The following is a 14,134-nucleotide window of genomic DNA, read 5'->3' on the forward strand; positions in this document are numbered from 1 at the left end:
AAACCAGGAGCTTGGCTGGCACAAAATGCCTCTTAAAAGCCAACCACCAGCTGCATTTGGGGCTACAGAATGGGCTGTTAAGATTTACATCTGAACCCCAACCCCTTACAGGAACAGATTCCACTGCATCCAAATTGTGTCTTCACGTATGTTTTGGGGTTTGTTTTTATTTTTTATAAAGCAGAACGTTATACTCTGACAACTGAAAACTAATGAAAAATATTTATATATCATAATACTTCCCTTGGCTAAGTATTTAGAAAAGATTTTGGATTACATATATTGCATTTTCTGTCCTAAGTGAATTTCAGTAATTGGCTACTCTTTCATCCTTCCCTCCTGCATACATTATTCACTGCAGATAACACTGCACATGAAACAACTTCTTCTGAACGGTGGGTTTGATCTGAAGTTTAGACTTCAAATAATGGGCTCTAGCATAGCAGACTCCTCTCTCCTTTGCATATTTTTTCAGGAAGTAACATCCATGCACTTGAAAAAAATAAGTACAGACATTTTTCTAAAGTAGAAGCAAGCAGGTATTTCTGAATTCCCTGTAAGTCTTTAACTAAAATAGAGAAAGAACAAGGAACCTCCATTAGAAAGGAAGTTACAAATCTTACCTTTGTCAACTACATCCCAGACTTCAACTTTAACAATATCGTCAGTGGCTAAAAGCACAAAAAAAAAAGTGTTAGAAGAGGGTTTCAGTAAAATGACCAACACTCAATGCTCACCACAGAGAGCCTAACCCAAAGCCAACATCGTCAAAGTAGCAGATGAATATCAGAAGAAAAGTAATTCTTGAGTGAATTAAGAGAAAATCCAAACGTAACAAGAAGGCAGCCCACTGTTGCAGGTCCAAGTTGTATGGCAAAACTATGTTATCTAAAGAACTTCTTAAAGACTCTTAGGCACATAACTGACAGCTTTTTTTGATAGATTTCCTTGATGTTTTAGGTCAGATTTGAAGCATGTTGTGTAGATTATTTCCATAACACATGGACTTTTCCATATTCTTTCAAAAAAGATATAAATTTAACTTGGAGAATAAAGTGTGGTCTATAAGCAAGGCATACAACTGAAAAAAAGAAAGGAATACACGCATTTAAGGAAGATCAACCTTACTAATAGCATTTTCATGTAAATGTGACAAACAACGTAGACAGCCCTATGGCTACAGAAATCCATTCTCTGCAAATTTCAATTCACATTTTGTGTAAAGTATTACTAGAAATTTTGCCTCTTAATGAGCTGCAGCATCAGTAAATTATAAGCAGCAACATATATTATTTGAGTTGCTAAAATCTGAAGCAAGACAGGCAAAATTCTAACTACAGAGACACTACTGCTGGTACTGACAGCTAGCAGCTTAACTTTCAGATGGTACAAGGGATGGGCAGGCTCTGGTTAGATGTTTCTTTTGAATCCACATGAGCAGTCTGATCTTCAGGAAGTTGCTCCAAGAAACAGCTGCTTTTAGGAAATGCTATAGGCTACAAAGCAAAGGCTTGTACTTGGAGCAGCTCTGAACATAAAGCAATGGAATAGGAGGATGATGTCTCAAAGTAGAAAATAATCTCACAGGATGGCATGAGAATTTAGCGAAGTGTCATTGTCAAGCCAGAAAACATTGCCTCTACAGAATTCACTGTTGGCTTAACTTAAATGTTTCAAAATATTGTAAAGACAGATTATGAATAAAGGAAAACTTTGATCCTCTGCTTCTGGAGAAGGATCCTTTTTTACATTTATTCATGAAGCAAAATCAGCCTGTTTTTCCTCATAGCAACTCCCTGCTTATCTCCCACTTTGCCAGCAGGGCAGTGGGGCACAGGGCGAACAAGGTCAGCCCAGCCAGCACACAGGCTCAGATGGGACTCAAAACACAACACACGTAGTTGTATGCAGTCCTTAAACTTCTGCTCAAACCATTGCACTCCCCAAATTAATTCTGTCCCTGAATATTTCTGCAGGCCATCAAGTCAGGTACAGTTAAAATCCAACCCTTCCCCATCACTCACTCGCCTGGCACCCAACTGTGAGCTGGCACAGCACAGCAGGGTGCTCTCCCTGTGACTTCGCTGCTCAAGTCCATGGTCCGTTCAGGGTGCGTCGTGACCCTGCAGGTGCTGGGACACAGATCAGCTAGTGGAGGTTTGCCCCCAAACTCATACCCTGCAGCTGGGACTGGCAGTGCTGCTGCTGTCCCTGAAGAACAAGGGGACAGACAGACCAGCAAAGTCGGTCCTGGCACCTTTCAACAGATAAGACTTTCTGCAAAAGGCCAGGAGATGTTTTCCTTTCTCAGATGGCAAACTTTGCAGAGGCACGGGGAGTCCAGAAGGCTGCTGCTTCTTTCCAGCAGCACCAGGTGAAGCAGCACATACGCATTAACAAGAGGCTTTCACGGAGAAGCTGGAATCCCATTTCACAAAAGGAAGCCCTTGGGGTGATGTGCAGTGCTCTCCTAGGAGGTGACCTGGCACCTAGCACTGGGACTTTGCTCCTGAGCTCTGGTGATCTCCACCTCCTTAGTCTAACACCAAACACACCCTCAGTTAAGATTTGTTCTTCTGCTGAATCATTTCCACAGTCGGGACATCCTGCTGACTAGCAGCACTTCCAAATAGCTGAGGAGTTGAACCATTTGACCCACAAAGACCTGCTCTACACCCTTTTATCTGAGGGGAAGCACAGAATTTCACAAAGAAATTGACTGCACAAGACCAGAGAAAGCCATTTTTCCAAGGTTTTTTTTTTCCTATTAGCACCAGTGCTCCTGCTAGCTTATAGCCATTAAGTTCCTCCTTTTCATCACGTTTCATTCCTGAGTATCCTGAACACACAAGAGAATAATTACTTTAGTGCTGCTGGGTTGGCTTTGGTATGACTCACACAGAGCAGCATTTCACCTTAACAGCTTTGGAAGGCATGTTGCAGCAAAAAGAGTGCCAATTCATCCTTTTAATTCTATAACTTGGATTGGCATAAACCATAGATAGATCAAACCACTCAAAAGATCTGTACTCAGTTGCTATTTGGCTAAGTAGTCTGCAGCCACTGGCACACTAAGACATCGCTTTCCCATAAAATGGTGGAGAGATGTGAGAAGATTCCAATTGCAAGAAAGCTCATATAAAAATAAGAATCATTGCTTTATGGGTGGGCTCATCACCAGCAATTCACAGGCCCTCAGACATATTTATTCTCATGCAATTACATGATTCACTTCATATGCTTCAGACCACAAATCCTACAGAGCAGAGCAGCTCTGCCATTGCTCTCACCCATCTACAAAGCATTCAAAGTATTTGAACAAAAGTACTTGCCAATTTTTATTTTATATTCCCTTTCTGAGACTGCCAAACAGAATAAAATTGCTGACCAGCGTAATCTAAAAAAGCATTCATCACAGTCAGGAATGGTAACTCCTTACCTGAACACAAAAATTACAAATATCCGTTACAGAGACAACTGGCACAGCAAAGTAATTTTGTTCATTCTGAGTAGGAAGAAATAACTCAAATTCCTCTACCTTTATTAATTCTTTCAGTACGAAATTTCTGAAAATATGACAAGGTGGTATGTTCCACATCTAAAATGTAAATCTTCTAATACCAGGCAATGTAAGAATCCTTCAATATTTGACAGCGATTTAATTAACATCTGTAAATATTTGCTGCCAACTACCACACAATGTTTATTCAAGGTAGATTGAGAGCATGATCACAGGAAAAACAAACTTTCTTTTTCCTCTACAGATTAACTCAGCCAAGAGGGCAGTAATTAGATCTGAGCCAATTTCTCAGAGTGCCCACATCACCCATCTCAGATGGAAAGTTTTCACAGCAGGAAATATACCTTACAATGTTTTTAAATAGGGGGGTATATTTTAAAACAAGTTTTAACGCGAACAGAGAATTTCTTACACTGCTGGAAATTATTACTAAGAAAATGATACAATGTTTTATAATGCAAAATAAACACAAATGAAAGGCACAACTTCATGTATAGCCTTCCAGATATTTAGACTAGCTTAGCAATGCTTCACCTTGAGAAAAGTCCATCACCATATGTACACATTGCTGTTAACTCTAACCAGCAAGCTCTACGGAAACATCACATAAATATTAGAAGTAAGCACAAGAAATAACAAACACACTTGCAGTCACCAACATACAGCAAAACCCAGCCCCATGTGTGGCTGTTTTCTACCCCATGCTGAAAAAGCCAGTGCCTAAGCCTCAGCTCAGTAAAAGAACTTAAAGTCCCTAAAATACCTAGAAGCATGTGGGATGACTGGATCTTTCTCTAAACACCTTTTTGCATGTATACAAAAATAGGTATACATGCATTTTGTATACCTGTTCATGTATACAAAAACAATTTGGTATGAATAAGCCTCTTGGAAAGCAAATGCCAGGCTTCTAGGCTGTATTTACAGACAGCACTTGTATTATCTGAGCTCTGGTTCTTACCTATGACATTGCAGAAAACCACAATTAACATTCAGTGCACTCTTTAGACTTGGATATCTAAGAAAGAGGTATTTCATTTCTTACTTTGACCTAAGTCTGTTTTAGGCTGAAGCATTCAGGTTTGATTTAGAGATAGTTTCCATCATCCAAACAACCTGGAAGTTCTATGTTCACACATGAATAACCGATGTGCTGATATTCTGAGAGAGAGGAAGAGGGGGGAGAAGGATGTCACAGCTAAAATACAACATGCCAGAGGTTTTGCTGCAGATGGGGAACACCACTGCGTGTATACTGCAAATCCCTCAGTGCCTTGGGCTAGCTGACAGGCAGAACATCAGGAAGATGGTACCCAAAATACAGATACCTTATGAAGAAATGTAGAAGCTAACAGGCACACTTTCACATCATGGTCACACGGAGAGTCCCCATGAAAGAATGTGAAAACCTGTGACATCAGGCTTAGCTCAACATCAGATCCTGAATGAGAAAAAAATGCTAACTGCATTGAGTGAGGATGACCTGCTTCTCTCCCACATCCAATGCAAATCACAACCTTTTCATCCTTTGTCGAGAGAGAGCTGGCTCACGTGGAAGCCTGTCTTCATAAGGGCATGAGTCTCCAGAACTCTGGTTACCAGCTCCCTGTGAAGGTACAACAGCAGCGCTCACTCTCCCTGTGAAGCCTATGAACCAAGAGAGGCTGAGCCAAGGCAGATTGCTGGTGAACACACCCTGTGGCTCCACGTGATCATTATCTCGAGACTTGGGCATCTTAGTATCATCCAGCAATACAAATGTGATAGGTGAATTAGATGAAGCACCCAGTGTGGTGTTTACCCCAAGTGCATGGGGTTTTTTTCCAGCTGTGAGGAGACAGAGAGTAGCTGATTCACCAAAAGGTCAGAGTGGTGCAGGTGGACAATATCTGATAATGAGAAACTAACCGCTGACTGTTTTTTTAAAGCAAATCAGTCTTACGGAGCAAGTTCATACTGAATCAGTGGTTCACCCCACAAGGCTGTGGCATTTTTGATCAGGAACCTGAAAGCTGGACTTAATGCACCATTAAATGACAGCCTGATGCAATTTCAGTGCCTGCAGTGTCTTCCCCAGGCAGGATCCAAGGCTTTCATAGCCACTTTATATTGTCAGAGCAATGGGGAAAATAAAAAAATTCATACCTTATCTCTCAGACTCAAGTACTTAAAAAAAGCTACTGATAAGATACTTCTATGCTGCAGTAAGTCAGCCTAGAGTTAATAGTATTACAGTCATTTTTAAAGCGTCACCTTCACCAATTACAGGATGCTTTTATATTTTAATCAGTAAAAAAACACTCTGCACCATGCCATTCACTTCTATGCAACACAGTAACACCAAAAGCAGGGTTAGCCTGACAGACAGATTTCCATAATAAACCTGTTTTCATTAACAAGTCAAGTGTATCACAAATATCTGAAATCTTTTGGATCACCTATTAAACACTTTCCTTAAATTGTGGCTTCTGAAGACCTATCCTTTAGCACTTATAGTTTCTGAGTGAAGTTATTAAAAATATTAACTGAGAAACTGTGAGTAATAAATTAAAATAACAAGAGTGAAGAGAGACCATTTTATCTCCCAAGCAGACACAGAAGAAAGAAGCAAATGAGGCTGCAGTGGAATTTCTACCCCCAAGGCACTGTCCCATGACTGTCACTCCCTCGACTTCTTCCATCTTACTTTTGTAATTCCAGTGGATGCTGGTGACTTGGATCTCCTGAGTTGGAATATACTCCTCAATAAATTTCTTTCCCTGCAGTCGGTGCCAGAGAGTGGTTTTCCCAGTGTTCCTGTCCCCTCGGATGACAATTTTCACTGAGGAAAAGAGCAAGCAGACAAATAAAGTTGATTAAAAACAAATCAAAGAATGCTGTGAAAAGCACGTTAACTTTTTGCAAGCATTACTCAGACACAATTAGTTCTCCCATATTACACAGGCATGATGGGGTTTGTTAAAAAACATGAGCCTCAGTCATTAAAATTAGTGTTTATTCAGCTATTCACACTAGCTCAGCAGAAAGAACCAACATCAAGATTGAATCTTCAGAATCTGCATAACTTCAGCCAGCTAGGTCTCCGCTCCTTTGTGATGGATGCATTCGAACCCTTAACCAAACCAGAAGCAGTCTGGTCCAGGCTCCAAAGGAGGTAAAGCCCTGAGCCGTAGCCAGGCCGAGAACTGCTCTAGGAAACCCACAAAGGAGCAATGACACAGTGAGCATTGATGCACATGAACTTGGAACACGGATCACGCAATTAACACATGAATAGCAAGTGGCTTTTCCAAGGCACTTATCAAGGAGCAAAGTTGTGGGTACAAGGAGTCTCATGCATACCTTCCCACTGTGTGCGATCTGACTAGGAGCCAACCACTTTATCCCATAAATACGACAACCTAAGTGAGCTTTCTCTGAGCTCTCCTGCCAGGCAGCGTGGCTGCACAGCGGTGATCTCCCCTTGAGCTGGGACACCTCTCAAGGTTGCTCCTCGAGGTAAAGAGACCTCTTACCAATGACAGATCTTTGGATGAGTTCAGTTTGAGTTCTCCCTGAATTGCAACTGGGCTGCAGGCCAGTGACACTCCCCTGGAGCAGAGACATCTCTCAAGGTCTAGAATTCCTTACTTGAGACCAAGACATCCTTCCTTACCCGAGAACAAGAGATCCTTCCTTACCCAAGGTGGAGAGACTTGCAATCTTACTTGCAATCGATCCTTAGTAAGTGACAGATAGCATGCTATACCAGTACTAATGACATTGACACTCAATTATTTTAAACTTTGTATAGGCAAGTCCATTAGACATAAAATGTTGCCCAAATCTGAGACTAAGACTGGACCTAGTCACATTTAAGCTCCACCAGTTTAGAAAGCAACAGGGTCTGCTCTAGACCTTGTGACTCAAAGAAAGGGTCTCCTTTACCCTTTTGCATCTCCTGTCTCTGTGCAAATCATTCTAGCCTGACTCTAACTTGATTTTCCTTTGTATGTTTCATCCATGGAGTAAGTACCGCGGACCTTCCCATCAAACTTTGTGAAGTCCCACTTTTACAACATTGTATTAAACCCACTTTTGCTAATGCCATTGACAGTGATTCTTTAAGTGATCTAAATCACTCATTCACAACATCCCTCCATCCTCCTGCCTCTTCTACCTCTGCCTAGCCCTTACTCCCATTCTGCCATAACGTATCCTTTTGCTAGCCTTTTATGCCAGGCTTCTCCTTCAATTACCTCCTCTATCCTTCTCATTTCTCCTTAAACACTTCTTATTCCACCAGAAAACAGAATCATAGAATTGTTTAGGTTGGAAAGGACCTTTAAGATCACTGAATCCAGCTGTTAACCTAGCACAGTGTGGTGGTTTGACCCTGGCTGGATGTAAGGTGCCCACCAAAGCTGCTCTATCACTCCCCTGCTCAACCAGACAGGGGAGAGAAAATACAACAAAAGGCTCACAGATTAAGATAAGGACAGGGAGATCACTCAGTGATTACCGTCAGGGGCAAAACAGACTCCACTTGGGGAAATTAGTTTAATTTATTACCATTCAAATCAGAAAAACACCTTCCCCCCTCACCCGTCCCTTCTTCTCAGGCTCAGCTTAATTCCCGATTCCTCCCCCTGAGTGGCAGAGAGGGATGGGGAATGGAGATTACAGTCAGCTCATCACATTTCGTTTTGCTGCTCCTTCCTCCTCACGCTCTTCCCCTCCTCCAGCGTGGGTCCCCAGCCCTGCCAGCAAACCTGCTCCAGTCTGGGCTCCTCTCCCCATGGGGCCACAGGTCCCTGCCAGGAGCTGCTCCACCATGGGCTGCCCATGGGTCACAGCCTCCTTTGGGCATCCCCCTGCCCCATGGTGGGGTCCTCCCCAGGCTGCGGGTGGCTCCATGGGCTGAAGGGGACAGCCTGCCTTGCTGTGGGCTTCCCCATGGGCTGCCAGGGAATCTCTGCTCCAGTGCCTGGAGCCCCTCCTGCCTCCTCCTGGGTGTTTGCAGGGTTGTTGCTCTCACAGTCTCACTCCTCTCTCCCGCTGGTGCAGATTTTTCTTTCCCCCCTTCTTAATATGCTACCCCAGAGGTGCTGCCACTGCTGCTGATGAGCTCGGCCTTGGCCAGCAGTGGGTCCATCTTGGAGCCAGCCGGCATTGGCTCCATCAGACATGAGGGGAGTTCTGGCATCTTCTTAGAGAAGCCATCCTGTATCCCTCATCTCCTACTAAAACCTTGCCAGGCAAACCCACTATGCACTGCCAAACCCACCACTAAACCATGCCTCTAAGCACCACACCTACACATCTTTTAAACACCTCCAGCGATGGTGACTCCACCACTTCCCTGGACAGCCTGGTCCAGTGCTTGACTGGATCTTTCAATGAAGAAATTTTTCATGCCCAATCTAAACCTCCCCTGGTGCAACTTGAGGCTGTTCCCTCTTGTCCTGTCGCTTGTTACCTGGGGGAAGAGACCGACCCCCCCTGCCTACAGCCCCTGTCAGGGAGCTGCAGAGCGCCAGAAGGTCCCCCCTGAGCCTCCTACTCACTTCCTAGAACCAGCAACCCACTGAAAGCTTAAGGATCAGTTCTCAGCTGAGCCGATGAGGCTGGATCCTGCGTTCAGTGGTGCTGCTCCCTACATCCACATGGGTGTGACTCTCAGCCCCGGCACTGCTGAAACCATTCTTCTGGGATGGTGTTGGGAGAGCTAAGCGGCAGCTTCTGGTGAACATCACTGCAGAGTTAAGCTGTCACTGCTCTCAGCCATCCCAAGCTTTTTTGCACTGAAGCAGCATCCTCTTTTCCAGGGAAAGCAGAACAAGACTGTGTATTGCTCTTCAGCTTCTCCCGCTCACAGCCCAGATGGTCTCTGGTGAGGAGGCAATCCTTGGCATGGACAAGGGGCAAAACACTTTACACTCACAAGGGTCTACCTTAAACTTCCCCCAATAAATTCACCAAACTGCCTCTGTTGACGGCCACAGTTTGATTAAAATTAAATTAAAATCTGTCTATCTTACATGCATTAGAGACAAGCTAAATTGAACCGAAACAAGCATGCCCTTTGGGGGGACATAAATCACAGTGTAACAAAATCAAGAGAAACTGAATTTCTGTGGGTCCTTCATGTGTCAGAGGGACAGTCTCTACGACAGGACCCTGCCCTTAGCTGCTTTTAGATGCAGGTGTAGCGATGGCACTCTGCAAAGGCATTCTCAGAAACTGCAGTCTTGGGTAAAGACACAACAGCTCCACTTCCACTGATGGCCTCACAGCCAGCTGCTGAGGTCCCTCAGCTGATCTACCACCATGTGCCTGTGCACACACGTGCTCATACCCACAGCAAGGGAAGTCAGTCAACAGAGAAACTCATTCAAACCCTCCCCAGGAAAGAAAGCGTCCAAAATATCATAAACTGTACACAACCTGGCACAGGAACTTCTGTAGCAATTAACATCATGAATTTTCCAGTCAACCTTAATGTTACCTTGTTCTTTTTGAAAACCGTACATGTTGTTTTCTAAATTTTCTGTTACATTATGGCATTTTTTTTTTTTAAATACCATCTTTGTTTCAAGTGGTAACCACAAGGCTACTGGGAAATGTAAGCTGACTTGAACAGACTTCTTATGCTTGTATTTTGAATCCCCTAGAAAATGGACCACTCTGAGACATCTAATGGCAGATTCAGGTGATTAGCATTAGGCTGTGCATCATCGTTTGGGCAAAAAAATCTGAGACCAAAGGTTGCCTTCTGTTGCAGCTCAGGAGCTATTGCAGGCATTTCAGAGAAAAGTTTAAAAAGTAAACTTTAAGGTAATACATATACAAAGTCTGTGGAGGAGTTTTGTCCTGTGAAATTTTCTACTGCAGTTAACTATGCCTTTGTTGTTGTACACCGAGAGGTACTCCTGTTTGTTCTTTTACAAAGTTACTTACTGAAATATCAAAAGGATAATAAAGGCAAAAATGAACATGGTATTTATTTATAGGCTGACTTCACTTACAGGTCCCAGAGCATCTCTGCGGAGACAACAAACAATTTCCTGCATTTCCTGTCATCCTGTGTGTGATTCTGTTTCCTACTTACTGATGGTGAAACAATCAATGGAGAATTCCTTTAATTCTTCTAAATTAATGCAGCAAGTCCATGGCATAGGCAAAATGACATTCCATTTGCCCTCATTTTAAAACCCAAGCCTTTCTAAATGCTCTCACTGCCGACCTTAAAGAGCCATTTTAAAATTCATATTCCCTCATGAAGTGCAGCATAAACCAGTGAGTTCTAAGGGACAAAGTGACCCTTCCTTAAACAGTTAGGCTGCTCTCAAGCTGTATTTTCAGGATCACTCCCAGGTGACTTGACTGTAAGCTCTCCCCAGAAGGGGCAATCCTACCTCCCCCAGCACTCTCCTAGTGCCAACAGTGTTATTTATGCAGCTACACACGGAGTTGCACCAGGAACTGACTGGCTGAAAACTAACCCCACAATTATTCATTTTCAGTTTTCTTCTCTAGCTCAAGTGCCCAGCTGCATGAGCAGTAGGAGCAGCTCACAGGAGGCATGACTGGAGTGACAAGGAGATCACCCTCACCCCTGAGCAGCTCACATTTAGATCAACGTAGGGTGCCTGTGGCACCACACACTCCGTTTGACAAGGTCCAAAAGCCCTTTCCAGCTTCGGTACTCTCCACGTTAGGGTCTCTTTCCTCCTACATAGTGCATGAGTTTTCACTGACTTTTTACCTGAAGAAAGAAAAAAATCTTTAAAAACAGATCAGGAAGATGGCAGGTGATGTAAATCATTTTTAGCAAAACAAAATCTGTATTTGAGACTTTGGCTGGAGTATTGTACATCTGCAAGACAGGAAGAGCTGAGTGAGCTTCAGGGTACAGCCAGGCCAGTCCATCACAGGCCTGGGCTGTGCCTGAATGTGGAAAGAGGAACAGTAATTACAGGTGAGGTTAGTACTGTTACCTATGGGACAGTAACAATTGCTGCCTTATTTTGATTTTAAGTTAAATCAGTACTTACTGCAAACAGCCATAGGTTTGTAGCAAAGACAGGAGAATTATCCGGGGGAAAAAAAGAGGAGGGATGAGGAACAGATCGAGATGTGAGGAAAAAAGCTAAGCAAATCAATCTATTCATATTGTCACTGCATCAGGAAAAATAGAGGGATTTCCTTTCTCCAGATGGGGAAATGGAAGCAAAGAACTGAAGATACAGGCCGAGAGAGCAGGTCTCAAACCAACTCAGAACTAGAAATCAGGAATTCCCAGCTCTGCCCATTTTCCTCCAGGAAACTGCAGCAACTAAGGATCTCAGACCCCATGGCAAAGAACCCCAAACTCCTCTGCTAATAATCCCCATATGGAGGGTCACAACCTTGCCCTCACCAAGTCTTTGTGACTGTGACTACAAGGCTGCAATTCAAATGCTTTAAGTTGGTTCCCTTACCACAAGAAGCATATCTGATCTGCAAAGCATATCTGATCTGCAGATAACCCCAAGCACACCTCCTGGGGGAAACAGGCCAGACAGCAGTCCAAGCAGGTTTGCCACATGTTGCACAAACAACTGCCAGGCACAGGAGAAAACAAGAGAAAGCAGGAAGCAGCAGGAAGAGGGGAAGCTTTTCTTTTGGGAGTAGTGCTTAATGAAAATCCTTGATAAAACTACAATCCGAGTCTGGAACTACCACTCTAAAACAACACAAAAGAAGTAAGGACTATAATGCTTACCAAAAGGATACACAATATTAATTGTTTTGTCTTTTAAGGCACATTTTAAGCAGAAAAGTTGTAAGAAGAGGGACTGAGGGGAATTCTTGGAGGTACTGCTTTGCTGTTTCAGCACTGGTGACCGTTCAAGCCATTTGCTGCCCACTTTGTCAGCAAGCAACCTAAGGCATTCTCAACACACTACATATATTTCTGGGAAGGAAACAGGCTTCAGTTCAAGATCAGTAATGGTCTATGAAAGCAAGGAAACTTTTCTGTAAAACCTGCCATCACAGCACCCTTTGGTTCAGGTTTAGGCAATTCCAGGGAAATTGAAGAGTTTTAAAGATCTGTATGGATTAACGGTGGCTACAAAACACATTTTGCACTCCGCTGCTGAGCATCATGTATGTGCTAAGAAAGGAGCATTGGCAATGCGCAAGATTTGCAGCTCTGCCCTTCCTAAGCAACAGCCCTTGCAATACCATTCCTTCACAGAACACCTTCAACAGAGACCACCGCACCGTGCTGGGACCCACCCCATCTATCCAGCGCCGTGGCTAGGTAGGGTACTTCGAAGCCCTTTCATAAGCCTGCCCGTATCTCCTATAAATATTATATAACAGAGATCCTGGGAAGAGTTACTATGGAGATTGGAAAGCTTCCCTTAAGGCAGTGACAGAAAGCTGCAGTTTTATTCCAGATATGAAAGCAGTAACTAGAACACAAATCTTGGTAAGACAGAGCACAAAACAAAAAAGCTTTCCCGAGGCTTTCAGTCAGGAGACAAGAAGCAGCAACGCTACTGGTAGCGCAGCGGCGGGCATTTTTGGCCTTACTGTATTAACGGCAAGCAGGTACACATCCGTGCAGGTTCATCGACAATGCAGTTAGTCAACATCTAACAAAGAGTTGGCCCTGCCGACTGCTGTGCCAGCAGGATGCAGCTGATCCGTACTGTCTGCAGCACAAACGTTCACTGTCTGAAAAGTCAACTCCTTTCTCTTACATAATTCACAAGCTGTTGTTAGCTACCTGATCTCAAACCTGTCCCAGTGAAGCACACGGATGTGTTCTGGTCTGTGGGCTGCACAATGCCTCTGCACAGATCAAATCTTTAACTAGCAGATCTCCAGGGTCCATGTTTAATGATGCGGTGCTGTATTCCAAGGCACAGTAGTTGCATCCTCACACCCCGTCTTTCACTGGAAATCAAGTCTCTTAACAATAACACTGCGCTTCTGTTCACATTCATGACTGTTAGCTAAGATACTGATTTTCTAAATTAAGCACTACTGGCCTATCTAACAGCTGTGCTATGGATAAAGGCACCAAATGCTCTCCCAAGTGAAGCAGAGATCTTCAAAACATATCAGTCCAAAAGCACAGTCAATAGTGATAATATTAAACAAAGCAAAAAATCCCACAAACCCCCAAACGCTAACCTCTTCCTTCACATTCTGTTTCAGATTAAGATCCAACATGAGCTCTATTCCTCCAACACATGTGCCTTTCCAGAAATTATTCAGTGCCACGTTTACAAATCAGTCTCTCTCACAACTGCCAATCTCTCTGCCTTCTGCAATCTGACTTCAGTGCCTGCCTGGATCCACGCAGATGAGCTGATACTTGCAGCGCTCTCTGGTACCATCTCTATTTTCAGCGCAGATGACATTAACTACTGTCTCAGAATTGTCACTTTGGGATGTATTTCACATACTTGCAGTGCCCTCCTGAAACACTGTATTAGAAATAACCTTTACTGAGCTTCAAAGGAAAAATGCAACCCTACGCCTCAACACTGAAAAGAAAAAAATTCTGAAAACATTCCCTGAGAAGAGTAAATGCATCAGCCGCAGAAAAGATAGTCAGAATGAAATTACGTACCA

At 43.5% G+C, this 14,134-nt stretch overlaps 1 protein-coding gene across 3 annotated transcripts in view; it reads right to left on the reverse strand.

Moving 5' to 3' along the window:
* The window catches only part of RABL6 (RAB, member RAS oncogene family like 6), a 58,695-nt gene that overhangs the window by 43,463 nt on the left and 1,098 nt on the right, over positions 1–14,134 (reverse strand). For 2 of the 3 annotated variants that reach the window (XM_056351707.1, XM_056351706.1), the window contains exons 2-3: positions 6,207–6,341; positions 624–671 (exon numbers count right to left, since the gene is read on the reverse strand). In XM_056351707.1, the coding sequence (XP_056207682.1) occupies positions 624–671; positions 6,207–6,341 (183 nt within the window). Of the gene's footprint in view, positions 1–623; positions 672–6,206; positions 6,342–11,130; positions 11,268–14,134 lie in introns of all 3 variants that reach the window. The other variant, XM_056351708.1, reaches the window with a different exon arrangement.

Source organism: Falco biarmicus, chromosome 9 (assembly GCF_023638135.1).
Source record: "Falco biarmicus isolate bFalBia1 chromosome 9, bFalBia1.pri, whole genome shotgun sequence".
NCBI lineage: Eukaryota > Metazoa > Chordata > Aves > Falconiformes > Falconidae > Falco > Falco biarmicus.